This window comes from Hemibagrus wyckioides, linkage group LG17 (genome assembly GCF_019097595.1).
Source record: "Hemibagrus wyckioides isolate EC202008001 linkage group LG17, SWU_Hwy_1.0, whole genome shotgun sequence".
NCBI lineage: Eukaryota > Metazoa > Chordata > Actinopteri > Siluriformes > Bagridae > Hemibagrus > Hemibagrus wyckioides.
Genome location: NC_080726.1, coordinates 25,583,205 through 25,607,373, shown reverse-complemented (window position 1 = coordinate 25,607,373; position 24,169 = coordinate 25,583,205). Strand labels below are relative to the sequence as shown.

Genomic DNA, 24,169 nt, shown 5'->3' with positions numbered 1-24,169 from the left:
GGTGCCAATAGTTCCTACTGTTGATAGACTGTCTTTTGAAGAGTATCTGTCTGTCTGTCTAATCACCTCTGTCTGTCTGTCTGTCTGTCTGCAATCAATTGCTAGTTGTATTAATTGGAGTAGATGTATTTATGTTTAACTCTTAATGTGTTTACTGATGAGTAAGCATTTTATGAAGTGTGTGCTTAATATTCATGAAACTAATTTAATTAAAATGATTTCTAATTAATTTAAATACATATTTTCTTACTGTATAGATTAAGCAGAGAGATGTTAATAATATTAAACACTTATTATGGATATAACCCTGCTAATAGTGGTGGCTTTCAGCAGTAAGGAGCTGTGTGTGTGTGTGTGTGTGTACACGTGTGATTGTGGATCATGTGCCATTGGAGTTGGTCCACCTTCACACATTCCAGAACTTTCTACACACACACACACACACACACACACACACACACACAAAGTGGAGTTGTGGAAGCTGGCCTGTAGTAGGTGAGGTGTAGACGAGCTCATACAGGTGTGTGTGTGTGATTTATTAACTGTGTGTGTGTATGGATAATTTTGTGTGTAAATCTTATCAGTGTTGTTCTAACTCTGGAGCTCACAGTGGGGTGTAGACAGGTGACATGGAGAACACATAAAGCCACGTGTGCTGAGTGAACTTGATGATGTTTTATCTTGCTTGAATACACACACAGCTTTTCATCATACTCACACTGCAATACAAAACAATCCAAATACAATGACAATAATGAGGGATTATCACACCATCACAGCTTTTAACTGGAGTAATAGACTACACACACACACACATATTCTGTTGGCTGGCAGTGACAGGATATAATAATTCATTAGTAATTATTCATGTATTTCTTCTTCTTCTGCTTCTTCTTTCTCTCATGGTGTCATTTCAGCATTAATCCTGTTTAATCAGCATGTGTGTGTGTGTGTGTGTGTGTGTGTGTGTGTGCACGCGTGAGTGTTGTGAGATCACGTTGGCATGGCTTTCTTTTTTTGCGAAATCTTGCAGTAGGGATATTGATGGCGGAATCTCGCATGCACACACACTCACACACAAGACTCCACCTGAGCTGTTGATCCTCTTAATAACAGCACAATGTTCCCGCAGCATTGCTCCTAAACACCCCCCCCACACACACACACACAGTCCTGACATAACCTCATCATGCTTACTCTCATACTCCATTCCAGAGTGCAGCTCCAGTCTCAACTCAATAATCGCGTTCATATGATAAGAGGGACACACACACACAGAGTTACAGTGAAATATGTGTGATATAATCTATGTTTCTATCTCTCTTTTCTGCCTCCTAGACTAAAAACACACTCTTGGTAAGACTCTGTGTGCTTCAGCATGTGTGTGTGTGTGAGAAGTTGTATTTCCAAGGAATGTTTTAACCATAAACACACACACACACACACACATACATGCATGCTCTACTTGCTTCATTTCATTACTTTGTTGTGTGTTGTACAGCAACAGTTACACTAACAGGTTTGTGGTCCAATGTAGGTAATGGATGACCTATTTCTGCATGTCTCAGACCACACCCCATCTCACAGACTTCACTTCCTCATCACTGCTTATAGGCACACCTCCTTAACCCTTGCCCCCTAGGCCCTCTCTAATATGCTCCACTCCCACATAATATTTCACTCCACCCCCTGGCCCTATCTCAGATATTACCCCTATGCTCATAGACTCCTTCTGCTATGCTCTGTCACTCAAGATATTGTGTGGATGAGGGTCATGGAGAGTTCTGTGTGTGTACAGAAGCTGTATTGTGTTTATTACTCACTGGTTTAGTCCTCACTAGTGTAAACTTGACAGTTTTTGGTTAAAAAATTAGCTTAAATATGCAGAGAATTAAAATGTTTAGGATGCAGAAGTGCACTAAAGCTTGTTCCCTATGTAGTGCACTTGTAAAGGGAGTGAATAGAATAAAGCTTTTGTCATGTAATATTACTGTGGTGGTCATGTGACTGTGCATCCTACAGTAGCATGTCATCATGCTGTTTTCACCATATACACACTTTTTTAGGAGTTTGTTGTATATTTTTCCTAGTTACTTGTTAGTTTTTGTGAGTATGTGTGATATAGTAAAACCTTGAAAACTTCTGTTTGACTAATGGCACAATTATTGTCCTTATTACTATTAATAATGTTTAATAAAAAAAATTCTCTCACTTTCTTTGTGCAGCTGATTTGAGATTCAGCTCCATCAGTGTTGTATAAAATACCCATACTTGAGTAAAAGTACAGGTATTTTGTTAGAAAATGACTCGAGTAAAAGTTAGTCAACCATTATAATTCTACTTGAGTAAAAGTCTTAAAGCATCTGAAATAAACTGTACTTAAGTATCAAAAGTAGTATTTTCATGAATGTATTCAAGTATGGAAAGTAAAAGTAGTAGTAAATTAATAAAAAAAGACTGTAAAAATTTGGAGAATTATGAATTTTATTCTGTATTGCTTTCTTTCTTAAACTTCTCAATAAGTGCACCACCAAAAAATAAGACTTGCATGAAAGAAAGAAGAGACCTTTAGAACTGTATTGTAATGAAGTGTACAGTATCAGTGTCTCCATACATGTGAGCTTGTAACTAAGGCCATGTCCACTCGAACCCGGGGATTTTTAAGAAGGGAGATTTTTCTCCGTGTTTTGACCTTTCGTCCACATGCTAATGCAGTTTGAGGTCGTTGAAAACGAAGCTTTTGGAAAACTCCTTCCAAAGTGAAGATTTTCCAGAACTCTCCGTTTTCAGTGGTGTTGTGTGGACAGGGGAAACGGAGATTCTGACGAATTGACATCATTGTCTGTGCGCCGGTCTCCTTGATTTGACGTCAGCTTTGTTTCTGAAGATATTTTGTGCAATAGCAGACTTACATAAACTACTGACTGTGACGTTGTTTACTGGACTTTTACATGCGTGCACACACACGCACAGTTACTCACACATTACGGTCATGAACAGAGGGTCGGAATGTAATACGGAGCTCACTGCTGCTGCATACAGAACTCCACAACACACACAGCGATGGCGGTTTTGGACGAGACCCGGTCCGACTTCTACATTCTATAATAAAATTTTCGAATGTCAAGGGCATCGCTTTCACGCGACGCACCATTGTTGACGCCAATCAGAAGCACTTAACAGGGCTTCTGATTGGCTAGGCTCCTGACAGCACTTAACAGGGCTTCTGATTGGCTAGGCTCCTGACAGCACTTAACAGGGCTTCTGATTGGCTAGACATGCTCCTGACAGCACTTAACAGGGCGTTTTGTGTTTTCATGTGGACAAAGATATTTTTTTCAGCACCAGAGAAAATAAAAACAGCACATGTCCTATAAGACATGCTCAGCACACACATCCTTATTCAGTACACACATCCTTATTCAGTACACACATCCTTATTCAGCACACACAGCCTTATTCAGCACACCCATCCTTATTCAGCACACCCATCCTTATTCAGCACACCCATCCTTATTCAGCACACCCATCCTTATTCAGCACACCCATCCTTATTCAGCACACACAGCCATATTCAGCACACACAGCCATATTCAGCACACACAGCCATATTCAGTACACACAGCCTTATTCAGTACACACAGCCTTATTCAGTACACACATCACAGCCTTATTCAGTACACACATCACAGCCTTATTCAGTACACACAGCCTCATTCAGTACACACATCACAGCCTCATTCAGTACACACATCACAGCCTTATTCAGTACACACATCACAGCCTTATTCAGTACACCCATCCTTATTCAGCACACCCATCCTTATTCAGCACACCCATCCTTATTCAGCACACCCATCCTTATTCAGCACACACAGCCATATTCAGTACACACAGCCTTATTCAGTACACACAGCCTTATTCAGTACACACATCACAGCCTTATTCAGTACACACATCACAGCCTTATTCAGTACACACATCACAGCCTTATTCAGTACACACATCACAGCCTTATTCAGTACACACATCACAGCCTTATTCAGTACACACATCACAGCCTTATTCAGCACACACAGCCTTATTCAGTACACACAGCCTTATTCAGCACACACATCCTTATTCAGTACACACAGCCTTATTCAGTACACACATCACAGCCTTATTCAGTACACACAGCCTTATTCAGTACACACAGCCTTATTCAGTACACACAGCCTTATTCAGTACACACATCACAGCCTTATTCAGTACACACATCACAGCCTTATTCAGTACACACATCACAGCCTTATTCAGTACACACATCACAGCCTTTATTCAGTACACACATCACAGCCTTATTCAGTCCACACAGCCTTATTCAGTCCACACAGCCTTATTCAGTCCACACAGCCTTATTCAGTCCACACAGCCTTATTCAGTACACACAGCCTTATTCAGTACACACATCACAGCCTTATTCAGTACACACATCACAGCCTTATTCAGTACACACAGCCTTATTCAGTACACACAGCCTTATTCAGTACACACAGCCTTATTCAGTACACACATCACATCCTTATTCAGTACACACATCCTTATTCAGTACACACAGCCTTATTCAGTACACACATCCTTATTCAGTACACACAGCCTTATTCAGTACACACAGCCTTATTCAGTACACACAGCCTTATTCAGTACACACATCACATCCTTATTCAGTACACACATCCTTATTCAGTACACACAGCCTTATTCAGTACACACAGCCATATTCAATACACACAGCCTTATTCAGTACACACAGCCTTATTCAGTACACACAGCCTTATTCAGTACACACATCACAGCCTTATTCAGTACACACATCACATCCTTATTCAGTACACACATCACAGCCTTATTCAGTACACACAGCCTTATTCAGTACACACATCACAGCCTTATTCAGTACACACAGCCTTATTCAGTACACACAGCCTTATTCAGTACACACAGCCTTATTCAGTACACACATCACAGCCTTATTCAGTACACACATCACAGCCTTATTCAGTACACACATCACAGCCTTATTCAGTACACACATCACAGCCTTATTCAGTACACACATCACAGCCTTTATTCAGTACACACATCACAGCCTTTATTCAGTACACACATCACAGCCTTTATTCAGTACACACATCACAGCCTTATTCAGTCCACACAGCCTTATTCAGTCCACACAGCCTTATTCAGTCCACACAGCCTTATTCAGTACACACAGCCTTATTCAGTGCACACATCACAGCCTTATTCAGTACACACATCACAGCCTTATTCAGTACACACATCACAGCCTTATTCAGTACACACATCACAGCCTTATTCAGTACACACATCACAGCCTTATTCAGTACACACATCACAGCCTTATTCAGTACACACATCACAGCCTTATTCAGTACACACATCACAGCCTTATTCAGTACACACATCACAGCCTTATTCAGTACACACATCACAGCCTTATTCAGTACACACATCACAGCCTTATTCAGTACACACATCACAGCCTTATTCAGTACACACATCACAGCCTTATTCAGTACACACATCACAGCCTTATTCAGTACACACAGCCTTATTCAGTACACACAGCCTTATTCAGTACACACATCACAGCCTTATTCAGTACACACATCACAGCCTTATTCAGTACACACATCACAGCCTTATTCAGTACACACATCACAGCCTTATTCAGTACACACAGCCTTATTCAGTACACACATCACAGCGTTATTCAGTACACACATCACAGCCTCATTCAGTACACACATCACAGCCTCATTCAGTACACACAGCCTTATTCAGTACACACAGCCTTATTCAGTACACACAGCCTTATTCAGTACACACATCACAGCGTTATTCAGTACACACATCACAGCCTCATTCAGTACACACATCACAGCCTTATTCAGTACACACAGCCTTATTCAGTACACACATCACAGCGTTATTCAGTACACACATCACAGCCTCATTCAGTACACACATCACAGCCTCATTCAGTACACACAGCCTTATTCAGTACACACAGCCTTATTCAGTACACACAGCCTTATTCAGTACACACAGCCTTATTCAGTACACACATCACATCCTTATTCAGTACACACATCACAGCCTTATTCAGTACACACAGCCTTATTCAGTACACACATCACATCCTTATTCAGTACACACATCACAGCCTCATTCAGTACACACATCACAGCCTCATTCAGTACACACATCACAGCCTCATTCAGTACACACATCACAGCCTCATTCAGTACACACATCACAGCCTCATTCAGTACACACATCACAGCCTCATTCAGTACACACATCACAGCCTCATTCAGTACACACATCACAGCCTCATTCAGTACACACATCACAGCCTCATTCAGTACACACATCACAGCCTCATTCAGTACACACATCACAGCCTCATTCAGTACACACATCACAGCCTCATTCAGTACACACATCACAGCCTCATTCAGTACACACATCACAGCCTCATTCAGTACACACATCACAGCCTTATTCAGTACACACAGCCTTATTCAGTACACACATCACAGCGTTATTCAGTACACACATCACAGCCTCATTCAGTACACACATCACAGCCTTATTCAGTACACACAGCCTTATTCAGTACACACATCACAGCGTTATTCAGTACACACATCACAGCCTCATTCAGTACACACATCACAGCCTCATTCAGTACACACAGCCTTATTCAGTACACACAGCCTTATTCAGTACACACAGCCTTATTCAGTACACACAGCCTTATTCAGTACACACATCACATCCTTATTCAGTACACACATCACAGCCTTATTCAGTACACACATCACATCCTTATTCAGTACACACATCACATCCTTATTCAGTACACACATCACATCCTTATTCAGTTCACAGCACAGCCTTATTCAGTACACACAGCACAGCCTTATTCAGTACACACAGCACAGCCTTATTCAGTACACACAGCACAGCCTTATTCAGTACACACATCACAGCCTTATTCAGTACACACAGCCTTATTCAGTACACACATCACATCCTTATTCAGTACACACATCACATCCTTATTCAGTACACACATCACATCCTTATTCAGTACACACAGCACAGCCTCATTCAGTACACACATCACAGCCTCATTCAGTACACACATCACAGCCTCATTCAGTACACACATCACAGCCTTATTCAGTACACACATCACAGCCTTATTCAGCACACACAGCCTTATTCAGCACACACATCCTTATTCAGTACACACAGCCTTATTCAGCACACACAGCCTTATTCAGCACACACATCCTTATTCAGTACACACAGCCTTATTCAGTACACACATCACAGCCTTATTCAGTACACACAGCCTTATTCAGTACACACAGCCTTATTCAGTACACACATCACAGCCTTATTCAGTACACACATCACAGCCTTATTCAGTACACACAGCCTTATTCAGTACACACAGCCTTATTCAGTACACACAGCCTTATTCAGTACACACATCACATCCTTATTCAGTACACACATCACAGCCTTATTCAGTACACACATCACATCCTTATTCAGTACACACATCACATCCTTATTCAGTACACACATCACATCCTTATTCAGTACACAGCACAGCCTTATTCAGTACACACAGCACAGCCTTATTCAGTACACACAGCACAGCCTTATTCAGTACACACATCACAGCCTTATTCAGTACACACAGCCTTATTCAGTACACACATCACATCCTTATTCAGTACACACATCACATCCTTATTCAGTACACACAGCACAGCCTTATTCAGTACACACAGCACAGCCTTATTCAGTACACACATCACAGCCTCATTCAGTACACACATCACAGCCTCATTCAGTACACACATCACAGCCTTATTCAGTACACACATCACAGCCTTATTCAGCACACACAGCCTTATTCAGCACACACATCCTTATTCAGTACACACAGCCTTATTCAGCACACACAGCCTTATTCAGCACACACATCCTTATTCAGTACACACAGCCTTATTCAGTACACACATCACAGCCTTATTCAGTACACACAGCCTTATTCAGTACACACATCACAGCCTTATTCAGTACACACATCACAGCCTTATTCAGTACACACAGCCTTATTCAGTACACACAGCCTTATTCAGTACACACAGCCTTATTCAGTACACACATCACAGCCTTATTCAGTACACACATCACAGCCTTATTCAGTACACACAGCCTTATTCAGTACACACAGCCTTATTCAGTACACACATCACAGCCTTATTCAGTACACACATCACAGCCTTATTCAGTACACACATCACAGCCTTATTCAGTACACACAGCCTTATTCAGTACACACAGCCTTATTCAGTACACACATCACAGCCTTATTCAGTACACACATCACAGCCTTATTCAGTACACACATCACAGCCTTATTCAGTACACACATCACAGCCTTATTCAGTACACACATCACAGCCTTTATTCAGTACACACATCACAGCCTTTATTCAGTACACACATCACAGCCTTATTCAGTCCACACAGCCTTATTCAGTCCACACAGCCTTATTCAGTACACACAGCCTTATTCAGTACACACAGCCTTATTCAGTACACACAGCCTTATTCAGTACACACATCACAGCCTTATTCAGTACACACATCACAGTCTTATTCAGTACACACAGCCTTATTCAGTACACACATCACAGCCTTATTCAGTACACACATCACAGACTTATTCAGTACACACATCACAGCCTTATTCAGTACACACAGCCTTATTCAGTACACACAGCCTTATTCAGTACACACATCCTTATTCAGTACACACAGCCATATTCAGTACACACAGCCTTATTCAGTACACACAGCCTTATTCAGTACACACATCACAGCCTTATTCAGTACACACATCACAGCCTTATTCAGTACACACAGCCTTATTCAGTACACACATCACAGCCTTATTCAGTACACACATCACAGCCTTATTCAGTACACACAGCCTTATTCAGTACACACATCACAGCCTTATTCAGTACACACATCACAGCCTTATTCAGTACACACATCACAGCCTTATTCAGTACACACATCACAGCCTTATTCAGTACACACAGCCTTATTCAGTACACACAGCCTTATTCAGTACACACAGCCTTATTCAGTACACACATCACAGCCTTATTCAGTACACACAGCCTTATTCAGTACACACATCACAGCCTTATTCAGTACACACATCACAGCCTTATTCAGTACACACATCACAGCCTTATTCAGTACACACATCACAGCCTTATTCAGTACACACAGCCTTATTCAGTACACACATCACAGCCTTATTCAGTACACACATCACAGCCTTATTCAGTACACACATCACAGCCTTATTCAGTACACACATCACAGCCTTATTCAGTACACACATCACAGCCTTATTCAGTACACACATCACAGCCTTATTCAGTACACACATCACAGCCTTATTCAGTACACACATCACAGCCTTATTCAGTACACACATCACAGCCTTATTCAGTACACACATCACAGCCTTATTCAGTACACACAGCCTTATTCAGTACACACATCACAGCCTTATTCAGTACACACATCACAGCCTTATTCAGTACACACATCACAGCCTTATTCAGTACACACATCACAGCCTTATTCAGTACACACAGCCTTATTCAGTACACACATCACAGCCTTATTCAGTACACACATCACAGTCTTATTCAGTACACACATCACAGCCTTATTCAGTACACACAGCCTTATTCAGTACACACAGCCTTATTCAGTACACACATCACAGCCTTATTCAGTACACACATCACAGCCTTATTCAGTACACACATCACAGCCTTATTCAGTACACACATCACAGCCTTATTCAGTACACACAGCCTTATTCAGTACACACATCACAGCCTTATTCAGTACACACATCACAGACTTATTCAGTACACACATCACAGCCTTATTCAGTACACACAGCCTTATTCAGTACACACAGCCTTATTCAGTACACACATCACAGCCTTATTCAGTACACACATCACAGTCTTATTCAGTACACACAGCCTTATTCAGTACACACATCACAGCCTTATTCAGTACACACATCACAGCCTTATTCAGTACACACATCACAGCCTTATTCAGTACACACATCACAGCCTTATTCAGTACACACAGCCTCATTCAGTACACACATCACAGCCTCATTCAGTACACACATCACAGCCTCATTCAGTACACACATCACAGCCTCATTCAGTACACACATCACAGCCTTATTCAGTACACACATCACAGTCTTATTCAGTACACACAGCCTTATTCAGTACACACATCACAGCCTTATTCAGTACACACATCACAGCCTTATTCAGTACACACATCACAGCCTTATTCAGTACACACATCACAGCCTCATTCAGTACACACATCACAGCCTCATTCAGTACACACATCACAGCCTCATTCAGTACACACATCACAGCCTCATTCAGTACACACATCACAGCCTCATTCAGTACACACATCACAGCCTCATTCAGTACACACATCACAGCCTCATTCAGTACACACATCACAGCCTCATTCAGTACACACATCACAGCCTCATTCAGTACACACAGCCTTATTCAGTACACACATCACAGCGTTATTCAGTACACACATCACAGCCTCATTCAGTACACACATCACAGCCTTATTCAGTACACACAGCCTTATTCAGTACACACATCACAGCGTTATTCAGTACACACATCACAGCCTCATTCAGTACACACATCACAGCCTCATTCAGTACACACAGCCTTATTCAGTACACACAGCCTTATTCAGTACACACAGCCTTATTCAGTACACACATCACAGCGTTATTCAGTACACACATCACAGCCTCATTCAGTACACACATCACAGCCTTATTCAGTACACACAGCCTTATTCAGTACACACATCACAGCCTTATTCAGTACACACATCACAGCCTTATTCAGTACACACATCACAGCCTCATTCAGTACACACAGCCTTATTCAGTACACACAGCCTTATTCAGTACACACAGCCTTATTCAGTACACACATCACATCCTTATTCAGTACACACATCACAGCCTTATTCAGTACACACAGCCTTATTCAGTACACACATCACATCCTCATTCAGTACACACATCACAGCCTCATTCAGTACACACATCACAGCCTCATTCAGTACACACATCACAGCCTCATTCAGTACACACATCACAGCCTCATTCAGTACACACATCACAGCCTCATTCAGTACACACATCACAGCCTCATTCAGTACACACATCACAGACTTATTCAGTACACACATCACAGACTTATTCAGTACACACATCACAGACTTATTCAGTACACACATCACAGACTTATTCAGTACACACAGCCTTATTCAGTACACACATCACAGACTTATTCAGTACACACATCACAGCCTTATTCAGTACACACAGCCTTATTCAGTACACACATCACAGCCTTATTCAGTACACACATCACAGCCTTATTCAGTACACACATCCTTATTCAGTACACACAGCACAGCCTTATTCAGTACACACAGCACAGCCTTATTCAGTACACACAGCACAGCCTTATTCAGTACACACAGCACAGCCTTATTCAGTACACACAGCACAGCCTTATTCAGTACACACAGCACAGCCTTATTCAGTACACACAGCACAGCCTTATTCAGTACACACAGCACAGCCTTATTCAGTACACACAGCACAGCCTTATTCAGTACACACAGCACAGCCTTATTCAGTACACACAGCACAGCCTCATTCAGTACACACATCACAGCCTCATTCAGTACACACAGCACAGCCTCATTCAGTACACACAGCACAGCCTTATTCAGTACACACATCACAGCCTTATTCAGTACACACAGCCTTATTCAGTACACACAGCCTTATTCAGTACACACAGCCTTATTCAGTACACACAGCCTTATTCAGTACACACATCACAGCGTTATTCAGTACACACATCACAGCCTCATTCAGTACACACATCACAGCCTTATTCAGTACACACAGCCTTATTCAGTACACACAGCCTTATTCAGTACACACAGCCTTATTCAGTACACACAGCCTTATTCAGTACACACATCACAGCCTTATTCAGTACACACATCACATCCTTATTCAGTACACACAGCCTTATTCAGTACACACATCACATCCTTATTCAATACACACATCACAGCCTTATTCAGTACACACAACACAGCCTTATTCAGTACACACAGCACAGCCTTATTCAGTACACACAGCACAGCCTTATTCAGTACACACAGCACAGCCTTATTCAGTACACACAGCACAGCCTTATTCAGTACACACAGCCTTATTCAGTACACACATCACAGCCTTATTCAGTACACACATCACAGCCTTATTCAGTACACACAGCACAGCCTTATTCAGTACACACATCCTTATTCAGTACACACAGCACAGCCTTATTCAGTACACACAGCACAGCCTTATTCAGTACACACATCACAGCCTTATTCAGTACACACAGCACAGCCTTATTCAGTACACACAGCACAGCCTTATTCAGTACACACAGCACAGCCTTATTCAGTACACACAGCACAGCCTTATTCAGTACACACAGCACAGCCTTATTCAGTACACACAGCACAGCCTTATTCAGTACACACAGCACAGCCTTATTCAGTACACACAGCACAGCCTTATTCAGTACACACAGCACAGCCTTATTCAGTACACACAGCCTTATTCAGTACACACATCACAGCCTTATTCAGTACACACATCACAGCCTTATTCAGTACACACAGCACAGCCTTATTCAGTACACACATCACAGCCTTATTCAGTACACACATCACATCCTTATTCAGTACACACATCACAGCCTTATTCAGTACACACATCACAGCCTTATTCAGTACACACATCACAGCCTTATTCAGTACACACATCACAGCCTTATTCAGTACACACAGCACAGCCTTATTCAGTACACACAGCACAGCCTTATTCAGTACACACAGCCTTATTCAGTACACACATCACAGCCTTATTCAGTACACACATCACAGCCTTATTCAGTACACACATCACAGCCTTATTCAGTACACACATCACAGCCTTATTCAGTACACACATCACAGCCTTATTCAGTACACACAGCCTTATTCAGTACACACATCACAGCCTTATTCAGTACACACATCACAGCCTTATTCAGTACACACAGCACAGCCTTATTCAGTACACACAGCACAGCCTTATTCAGTACACACAGCACAGCCTTATTCAGTACACACAGCCTTATTCAGTACACACAGCACAGCCTTATTCAGTACACACAGCACAGCCTTATTCAGTACACACATCACAGCCTTATTCAGTACACACAGCACAGCCTTATTCAGTACACACAGCACAGCCTTATTCAGTACACACAGCACAGCCTTATTCAGTACACACAGCACAGCCTTATTCAGTACACACAGCACAGCCTTATTCAGTACACACAGCACAGCCTTATTCAGTACACACAGCACAGCCTTATTCAGTACACACAGCACAGCCTTATTCAGTACACACATCACAGCCTTATTCAGTACACACATCACAGCCTTATTCAGTACACACAGCACAGCCTTATTCAGTACACACAGCACAGCCTTATTCAGTACACACAGCCTTATTCAGTACACACATCACAGCCTTATTCAGTACACACATCACAGCCTTATTCAGTACACACACCACAGCCTTATTCAGTACACACACCACAGCCTTATTCAGTACACACAGCACAGCCTTATTCAGTACACACAGCCTTATTCAGTACACACAGCACAGCCTTATTCAGTACACACATCACAGCCTTATTCAGTACACACATCACAGCCTTATTCAGTACACACAGCACAGCCTTATTCAGTACACACAGCACAGCCTTATTCAGTACACACAGCACAGCCTTATTCAGTACACACAGCACAGCCTTATTCAGTACACACAGCACAGCCTTATTCAGTACACACAGCACAGCCTTATTCAGTACACACAGCCTTATTCAGTACACACAGCACAGCCTTATTCAGTACACACAGCACAGCCTTATTCAGTACACACAGCACAGCCTTATTCAGTACACACAGCACAGCCTTATTCAGTACACACAGCACAGCCTTATTCAGTACACACAGCACAGCCTTATTCAGTACACACAGCACAGCCTTATTCAGTACACACATCACAGCCTTATTCAGTACACACAGCACAATTCAGTACACACAGCACAGCCTTATTCAGTACACACATCACAGCCTTATTCAGTACACACAGCACAATTCAGTACACACAGCACAGCCTTATTCAGTACACACAGCACAGCCTTATTCAGTACACACAGCACAGCCTTATTCAGTACACACAGCACAGCCTTATTCAGTACACACAGCACAGCCTTATTCAGTACACACAGCACAGCCTTATTCAGTACACACAGCACAGCCTTATTCAGTACACACAGCACAGCCTTATTCAGTACACACAGCACAGCCTTATTCAGTACACACAGCACAGCCTTATTCAGTACACACAGCCTTATTCAGTACACACAGCACAGCCTTATTCAGTACACACAGCCTTATTCAGTACACACAGCACAGCCTTATTCAGTACACACAGCACAGCCTTATTCAGTACACACAGCACAGCCTTATTCAGTACACACAGCACAGCCTTATTCAGTACACACAGCACAGCCTTATTCAGTACACACAGCACAGCCTTATTCAGTACACACAGCACAGCCTTATTCAGTACACACAGCACAGCCTTATTCAGTACACACAGCCTTATTCAGTACACACAGCACAGCCTTATTCAGTACACACAGCCTTATTCAGTACACACAGCACAGCCTTATTCAGTACACACAGCACAGCCTTATTCAGTACACACAGCACAGCCTTATTCAGTACACACAGCACAGCCTTATTCAGTACACACAGCACAGCCTTATTCAGTACACACAGCACAGCCTTATTCAGTACACACAGCACAGCCTTATTCAGTACACACAGCACAGCCTTATTCAGTACACACAGCACAGCCTTATTCAGTACACACAGCACAGCCTTATTCAGTACACACAGCACAGCCTTATTCAGTACACACAGCACAGCCTTATTCAGTACACACAGCACAGCCTTATTCAGTACACACAGCACAGCCTTATTCAGTACACACAGCACAGCCTTATTCAGTACACACAGCACAGCCTCATTCAGTACACACAGCACAGCCTCATTCAGTACACACAGCACAGCCTCATTCAGTACACACAGCACAGCCTCATTCAGTACACACAGCACAGCCTCATTCAGTACACACAGCACAGCCTCATTCAGTACACACAGCACAGCCTCATTCAGTACACACATCACAGCCTCATTCAGTACACACAGCACAGCCTCATTCAGTACACACAGTACAGCCTCATTCAGTACACACATCACATCCTTATTCAGTACACACATCACAGCCTTATTCAGTACACACATCACAGCCTTATTCAGTACACACATCACAGCCTTATTCAGTACACACATCACAGCCTTATTCAGTACACACATCACAGCCTTATTCAGTACACACAGCACAGCCTTATTCAGTACACACAGCACAGCCTTATTCAGTACACACAGCCTTATTCAGTACACACATCACAGCCTTATTCAGTACACACAGCACAGCCTTATTCAGTACACACAGCACAGCCTTATTCAGTACACACAGCACAGCCTTATTCAGTACACACAGCACAGCCTTATTCAGTACACACAGCACAGCCTTATTCAGTACACACAGCACAGCCTTATTCAGTACACACAGCACAGCCTTATTCAGTACACACATCACAGCCTTATTCAGTACACACATCACAGCCTTATTCAGTACACACAGCCTTATTCAGTACACACATCACAGCCTTATTCAGTACACACAGCACAGCCTTATTCAGTACACACAGCACAGCCTTATTCAGTACACACAGCACAGCCTTATTCAGTACACACAGCACAGCCTTATTCAGTACACACAGCACAGCCTTATTCAGTACACACAGCACAGCCTTATTCAGTACACACAGCACAGCCTTATTCAGTACACACAGCACAGCCTTATTCAGTACACACAGCCTTATTCAGTACACACAGCCTTATTCAGTACACACAGCACAGCCTTATTCAGTACACACAGCACAGCCTTATTCAGTACACACAGCACAGCCTTATTCAGTACACACAGCACAGCCTTATTGAGTACACACAGCACAGCCTTATTGAGTACACACAGCACAGCCTTATTGAGTACACACAGCACAGCCTTATTGAGTACACACAGCACAGCCTTATTGAGTACACACAGCACAGCCTTATTGAGTACACACAGCACAGCCTTATTGAGTACACACAGCACAGCCTTATTCAGTACACACAGCACAGCCTTATTCAGTACACACAGCACAGCCTTATTCAGTACACACAGCACAGCCTTATTCAGTACACACAGCACAGCCTTATTCAGTACACACAGCACAGCCTTATTCAGTACACACAGCACAGCCTTATTCAGTACACACAGCACAGCCTTATTCAGTACACACAGCACAGCCTTATTCAGTACACACAGCACAGCCTTATTCAGTACACACAGCACAGCCTTATTCAGTACACACAGCACAGCCTTATTCAGTACACACAGCACAGCCTTATTCAGTACACACAGCACAGCCTTATTCAGTACACACAGCACAGCCTTATTCAGTACACACAGCACAGCCTTATTCAGTACACACAGCACAGCCTTATTCAGTACACACAGCACAGCCTTATTCAGTACACACAGCACAGCCTTATTCAGTACACACAGCACAGCCTTATTCAGTACACACAGCCTTATTCAGTACACACAGCCTTATTCAGTACACACATCACAGCCTTATTCAGTACACACAGCCTTATTCAGTACACACAGCCTTATTCAGTACACACAGCCTTATTCAGTACACAGCCTTATTCAGTACACACATCACATCCTTATTCAGTACACACAGCCTTATTCAGTACACACATCACAGCCTTATTCAGTACACACAGCCTTATTCAGTACACACAGCCTTATTCAGTACACACAGCCTTATTCAGTACACAGCCTTATTCAGTACACACATCACATCCTTATTCAGTACACACAGCCTTATTCAGTACACACATCACATCCTTATTCAGTACACACATCACAGCCTTATTCAGTACACACATCACAGCCTTATTTAGTACACACAGCACAGCCTTATTCAGTACACACAGCACAGCCTTATTCAGTACACACAGCACAGCCTTATTCAGTACACACAGCCTTATTCAGTACACAGCCTTATTCAGTACACACAGCACAGCCTTATTCAGTACACACATCACAGCCTTATTCAGTACACACAGCCTTATTCAGTACACACAGCCTTATTCAGTACACAGCCTTATTCAGTACACACATCACATCCTTATTCAGTACACACAGCCTTATTCAGTACACACAGCCTTATTCAGTACACACATCACATCCTTATTCAGTACACACATCACATCCTTATTCAGTACACACATCACAGCCTTATTCAGTACACACATCACAGCCTTATTCAGTACACACATCACAGCCTTATTCAGTACACACATCACAGCCTTATTCAGTACACACAGCACAGCCTTATTCAGTACACACATCACAGCCTTATTCAGTACACACATCACAGCCTTATTCAATACACACATCACAGCCTTATTCAGTACACACAGCACAGCCTTATTCAGTACACACAGCACAGCCTTATTCAGTACACACAGCACAGCCTTATTCAGTACACACAGCCTTATTCAGTACACACAGCCTTATTCAGTACACACAGCACAGCCTTATTCAGTACACACAGCACAGCCTTATTCAGTACACACAGCACAGCCTTATTCAGTACACACATCACAGCCTTATTCAGTACACACATCACAGCCTTATTCAGTACACACAGCACAGCCTTATTCAGTACACACAGCCTTATTCAGTACACACATCACAGCCTTATTCAGTACACACAGCACAGCCTTATTCAGTACACACAGCCTTATTCAGTACACACAGCACAGCCTTATTCAGTACACACAGCACAGCCTTATTCAGTACACACAGCACAGCCTTATTCAGTACACACAGCACAGCCTTATTCAGTACACACAGCACAGCCTTATTCAGTACACACAGCCTTATTCAGTACACACAGCCTTATTCAGTACACACAGCCTTATTCAGTACACAGCCTTATTCAGTACACACATCACAGCCTTATTCAGTACACACAGCCTTATTCAGTACACACAGCCTTATTCAGTACACACAGCCTTATTCAGTACACACAGCCTTATTCAGTACACAGCCTTATTCAGTACACACATCACATCCTTATTCAGTACACACATCCTTATTCAGTACACACAGCCTTATTCAGTACACACAGCCTTATTCAGTACACACATCACATCCTTATTCAGTACACACATCACATCCTTATTCAGTACACACATCACAGCCTTATTCAGTACACACATCACAGCCTTATTCAGTACACACATCACAGCCTTATTCAGTACACACAGCACAGCCTTATTCAGTACACACAGCACAGCCTTATTCAGTACACACAGCACAGCCTTATTCAGTACACACAGCCTTATTCAGTACACACAGCCTTATTCAGTACACACAGCCTTATTCAGTACACACAGCACAGCCTTATTCAGTACACACATCACAGCCTTATTCAGTACACACAGCACAGCCTTATTCAGTACACACAGCACAGCCTTATTCAGTACACACAGCACAGCCTCATTCAGTACACACAGCACAGCCTCATTCAGTACACACAGCACAGCCTCATTCAGTACACACAGCACAGCCTCATTCAGTACACACAGCACAGCCTCATTCAGTACACACAGCCTTATTCAGTACACACAGCACAGCCTCATTCAGTACACACAGCACAGCCTCATTCAGTACACACAGCACAGCCTTATTCAGTACACACAGCACAGCCTTATTCAGTACACACAGCACAGCCTTATTCAGTACACACATCACAGCCTTATTCAGTACACACATCACAGCCTTATTCAGTACACACAGCTATGTTCCTGCAAGCACACTGATTTGGATCCGTTCTTCTTTTCTCAGATCATCAGAGTAAAAATGAAATGTTTTTTTTTTACTTACTGATATACTCTTCTAATTGTATGGTTATTTGTTTGTTGATTGTGTTTATTATTTATTTGTTCTTATTTATTTTTATTCACTTGTAATCACTTGGTTTTATATATTTTTTAAATTTTTTAATCTTTTAACCCTTTTATGTGTTTTCGTGTGTGTGTGTAGGATTCGTGGTTGGTCAGTGTGGACTGTACCAGGCCGTGGTCATGTTCTTGGTGGCGTATTTCATCATCAGCATGACCGTGCTCTCCATCTGCGCCATCTCCACCAACGGAGCCCTGGACGCAGGGGGAGCTTACTGTAACGTCCTCTACTGCATTCTTATAAGGGTGGAGTTTATAAGAGGAGTAAAGCACTTTGGGAAACGAGTTGATTTCTGAGTGTTGGTTGATTTCTCTGTGTGTGTGTGTGTAGATATGATCAGTCGAGCGTTAGGTCCGGAGTTTGGAGGCAGTATTGGGATCATGTTTTTCTTAGCCAACGTGTTTGGCAGCGCCCTCTACGTGCTCGGGCTGGTGGAGGCCATTCTCGCAACCTTCGGACGTCCTGAAGGTACACGAGCCGTGTGTGTGTTTCAGTGTCACAGTAACTGTAACAGTGTGAAAGTCATAATCGGCGTATCTCTCTGTTACACAGCTGTGAAGAATAATATGATTCTTACCATGAACTTATCATGGCTGACAATAAGAAGACGATTGAATCCAATTGATTTCAACCAATTAGAGCACAGACACTGATAACATGATTGTGATTAGGATGAATATTCTCTCTCTCTCTCTCTCTCTGGGTTATAGATGGATTAAACCACGCCCCTCAGTACGCAGTGATGCCGGTTGGATATTGGTGGTCTCTGCTGTATGCTACTGTTATCCTGCTTCTGTGCGTGTTGGTGTGTTTGATTGGTGCTCATATCTACGCCAAGGCCACGTTCCTGATCTTCATGGTGGTGATGGTGGTGCTCTTCACCATCTTCATCAGCTTCTTCGCCATCAGACCTCGCAACATCCCTCTGCCGAACATTCTGGGAAACTCCAGCACCACCTCCAACACCGCCAACTTCACTGGCTTCAAACTCGACACGCTGCTCGGAAACCTCAAATGTGTGTGTGTGCTTTGGTGCTGAGGTCGCTTCTTGACCATAGTCTGGGTCAGAGAGGGCAGAGTCTAATCTGGGTTTTCAGATATAGGCCACAAATCAGAATTTCATGTTTTTTTTCCCCCAATAATTTAGTGTGAGGAGCTTCTTTAGGAATGAACACAAACACCACAACATGGACCAGAACCAGAGTGAGATTGGCAGATGAGGGGATGTGTCTAACTGTAGTACCAGAAGTACCTGCAGAACCTTGTGTACTTGAAGAACCTGCAGATACTGTCAAACATGCAGATCCTGTAGTAGCTCTAGCTCATGTAAAACGTAGTACCTCTAGCTACTGTAGAACATGTAGTACTTCTATATCCTTTAGTACCTCTAGAATGTGTAGTACTCAGGATTGTAGATGTTGCTTGAATGTAAAAAAAAAAATCATGTCAAAATCTATAATGTAAAATAAGACTGTGTGTGTGTGTAGCAAATTACACAGTGGACTACACCACGGGAGTAACAATGACGTTCGCCACCGTGTTTGCTGTCATGTTCAACGGATGTACTGGAATTATGGCTGGATCCAACATGTCAGGTGTGTGTTTGTTTGTGTTTGTAAAGATCAATATACAAGCCAGCATATTGTGTCTATGTATTTATTTGTATGAGGTCACTGTGTTTGTGTGTGTGTGTTAGGTGACCTGAGGAACCCAAGTTACTCCATCCCTCGTGGAACAATCACTGCTGTCATCTTCACCTTCATCACCTACAACCTGCTCAGCTTACTGGTGGCCTGCACCTGTGACAGGTACACACACACACACACACAGACAATGTGTACAATGTGTGTTGTGATACTTACTTTGACATATAGATTGGGACACATTTATTGACCTCTAGTAAAAACATCTAGTCTAGTTTTACTTTGTTCTACTTCTGAAATCTGAATTGTTTCACTTTTGTACATAATGTAACCAAGAAGTAAAGTTTTAACATTTTACGGCGAAAATGGAGAAAATCACACGTGAAGATTCCACTCCAGGGCTTTTTCTTTTTAAAAGGTTTTCCTGTCAGTAAGAGGGATATCAGTCCTAGTGATTAGTTACAAAACACTGACTAAGTTGAATAGTGCAGTGTGTTTCCGTCTGGTGTTTTTGCCAGTCATTCCTCACATGACCTTGTCAAAGGATTTAAAAAAAAAGGCTGTGTGTGTGTTATATATATATATATATATATATATAGTGTGTGTGTGTGTGTGTGTTTGGGTGGGGGTGGGGGGGTTTGTTGAAGGAAATGGGCACTGCTGAGCGGAACTGAAGCGTCAGAGTGGCATTTTTTTAAAAATCCTGCAGCAGTGAAACTTTTCTACAGAAACCTGCTCTCACACCATTCTGCTGAACTCACAGCTTCTGTGACTGGAAGCTTGCTACGCCATTGGCTTTAACAACAAAGAGTCCAGCTTTCTGTACACCAGACCTCAAGGCCATGTGTAATAACACTCACTGTTCTCCAAATATTCCATTAAAGACTCATACACAGGATTTTATATAGAGAGGAGCTCTAGCATTGACATCATATCTGGATCCTGATTAAAACTTCTGCTGAACTGTAAATTTAGGAACTTTTCATGTTAATAGTGTGTGTGTGTTTATGGTTTAGTGCTGCATTTTTGTCTCAATAGAGATGCTAGTAAGAGAACGACTGTTTCGACTGTTAGCTGCTATAAAATAAGTGTCAATGGGAACTAACTTGCTTCACTGACAGTGCACAACATTAACTGTAAAAATAAACGGCTTAAAAGTGTGATTTGTTTTTTAATGAATTAAAAATTGAAAGACAGTTCGCTTTGCATTTGGTTAAGAGTTTAAATGTTATGTAGTGTGTAAAATTTGATGTGTATATAAAATTATAAAATTGAATACAGAGATTAAACAGAAATCATTTGTTTTCACTGACCTGCTGCTCGTGTGTGTGTGTGTGTGTGTGTGTGTGTGTGTGTGTGACACACAGCTAAAAACATGTGCACCAAACCATAGCGCGCTTCCTCTTTCATAACACAAAGCCTCTGTTTATATTCTGACTTCTTCCGTTCATCTGTCACCATGCTGGCACACCATGAAAAAAGCGCTAAGAGAACACGCAAAATTTTGTGCTTGAATTTATTTTGATCATTTGGATTGAGTTTGGAGTCCCAGAGCTTTTCCTTATTGTTTAGTGTTCTGGACACCAATATGACAGAATGTGTAAAAAAAAAAAAAAAAAAAGCAAAAGATCGATTTTTTTTTTTTTTTTTTTCCCCCCCTTCTTCAGTTTTTGATCCGTCATGACTAGGATTTAATGTCCAGTTTATGTCCCACTCCCAGGGCAGTGTCAGCTCTTTAGCTGTTAAGATAGTTCTTCAGTGTGTTTTTGGCTGTAGACTTCCTGCACAGTATTCCCTCTATAATTTAATTCAGTGTGTGTGTTTGTGGTGTGTGTGTGTGTGTGTGCGCAGTTTGTGTGTGGGTGGAGTTTGCGTGAGCATTTTTCTGAGGCTGGAGAATTGGAGTATGAGTGGGGTTTGGGGGTTTGGCATTAGAGCAGGGGTTTAGGGGTTTGGCATTAGAGCAGGGGTTTAGGGGTTTGGCATTCGGGCAGGGGTTTAGGGGTTTGGCATTCGGGCAGGGGTTTAGGGGTTTGGCATTCGGGCAGGGGTTTGGGGGTTTGGCATTGGGGCGGGGGTTGGGGGGTTTGGCATTAGAGCGGGGGTTTGGGGGTTTGGCATTCGGGCAGGGGTTTGGGGGTTTGGCATTCGGGCAGGGGTTTGGGGGTTTGGCATTCGGGCAGGGGTTTGGGGGTGTGAATTAGAGCAGGGGTTTGGGGGTGTGCATTAGGGCAGGGGTTTGGGGGTTTGGCATTAGGGCAGGGGTTTAGGGGTGTGCATTAGAGCAGGGGTTTGGGGGTGTGCATTAGGGCAGGGGTTTGGGGGTGTGCATTAGAGCAGGGGTTTGGGGGTGTGCATTAGAGCAGGGGTTTGGGGGTGTGGTATTAGGGCAGGGGTTTGGGGGTGTGAATTAGAGCAGGGGTTTGGCATTAGGGCAGGGGTTTGGGGGTGTGAATTAGAGCAGGGGTTTGGCATTAGGGCAGGGGTTTAGGGGTGTGCATTAGAGCAGGGGTTTGGGGGTGTGCATTAGAGCAGGGGTTTGGGTTTTGGCATTAGGGCAGGGGTTTGGGGGTGTGAATTAGAGCAGGGGTTTGGGGGTGTGAATTAGAGCAGGGGTTTGGGGGTGTGAATTAGAGCAGGGGTTTGGGGGTGTGCATTAGAGCAGGGGTTTGGGTTTTGGCATTAGGGCAGGGGTTTGGGGGTGTGAATTAGAGCAGGGGTTTGGGGGTGTGAATTAGAGCAGGGGTTTGGCATTAGAGCAGGGGTTTGGGGGTGTGAATTAGAGCAGGGGTTTGGGGGTGTGAATTAGAGCAGGGGTTTGGGGGTGTGAATTAGAGCAGGGGTTTGGGGGTGTGAATTAGAGCAGGGGTTTGGCATTAGAGCAGGGGTTTGGGGGTGTGAATTAGGGCAGGGGTTTGGGGGTGTGAATTAGAGCAGGGGTTTGGGGGTGTGAATTAGAGCAGGG

General features: G+C 42.9%; 1 protein-coding gene across 1 annotated transcript in view; it reads left to right on the top strand.

Moving 5' to 3' along the window:
- Positions 1-24,169, top strand: part of zgc:153039 (uncharacterized protein LOC767698 homolog) — a 59,799-nt gene that overhangs the window by 877 nt on the left and 34,753 nt on the right. The window contains exons 2-6 of the mRNA XM_058413240.1: positions 19,643-19,777; positions 19,892-20,029; positions 20,272-20,577; positions 21,049-21,156; positions 21,258-21,369. Of these exons, the coding sequence (XP_058269223.1) occupies positions 19,643-19,777; positions 19,892-20,029; positions 20,272-20,577; positions 21,049-21,156; positions 21,258-21,369 (799 nt within the window). The remainder of the gene's footprint in view (positions 1-19,642; positions 19,778-19,891; positions 20,030-20,271; positions 20,578-21,048; positions 21,157-21,257; positions 21,370-24,169) is intronic.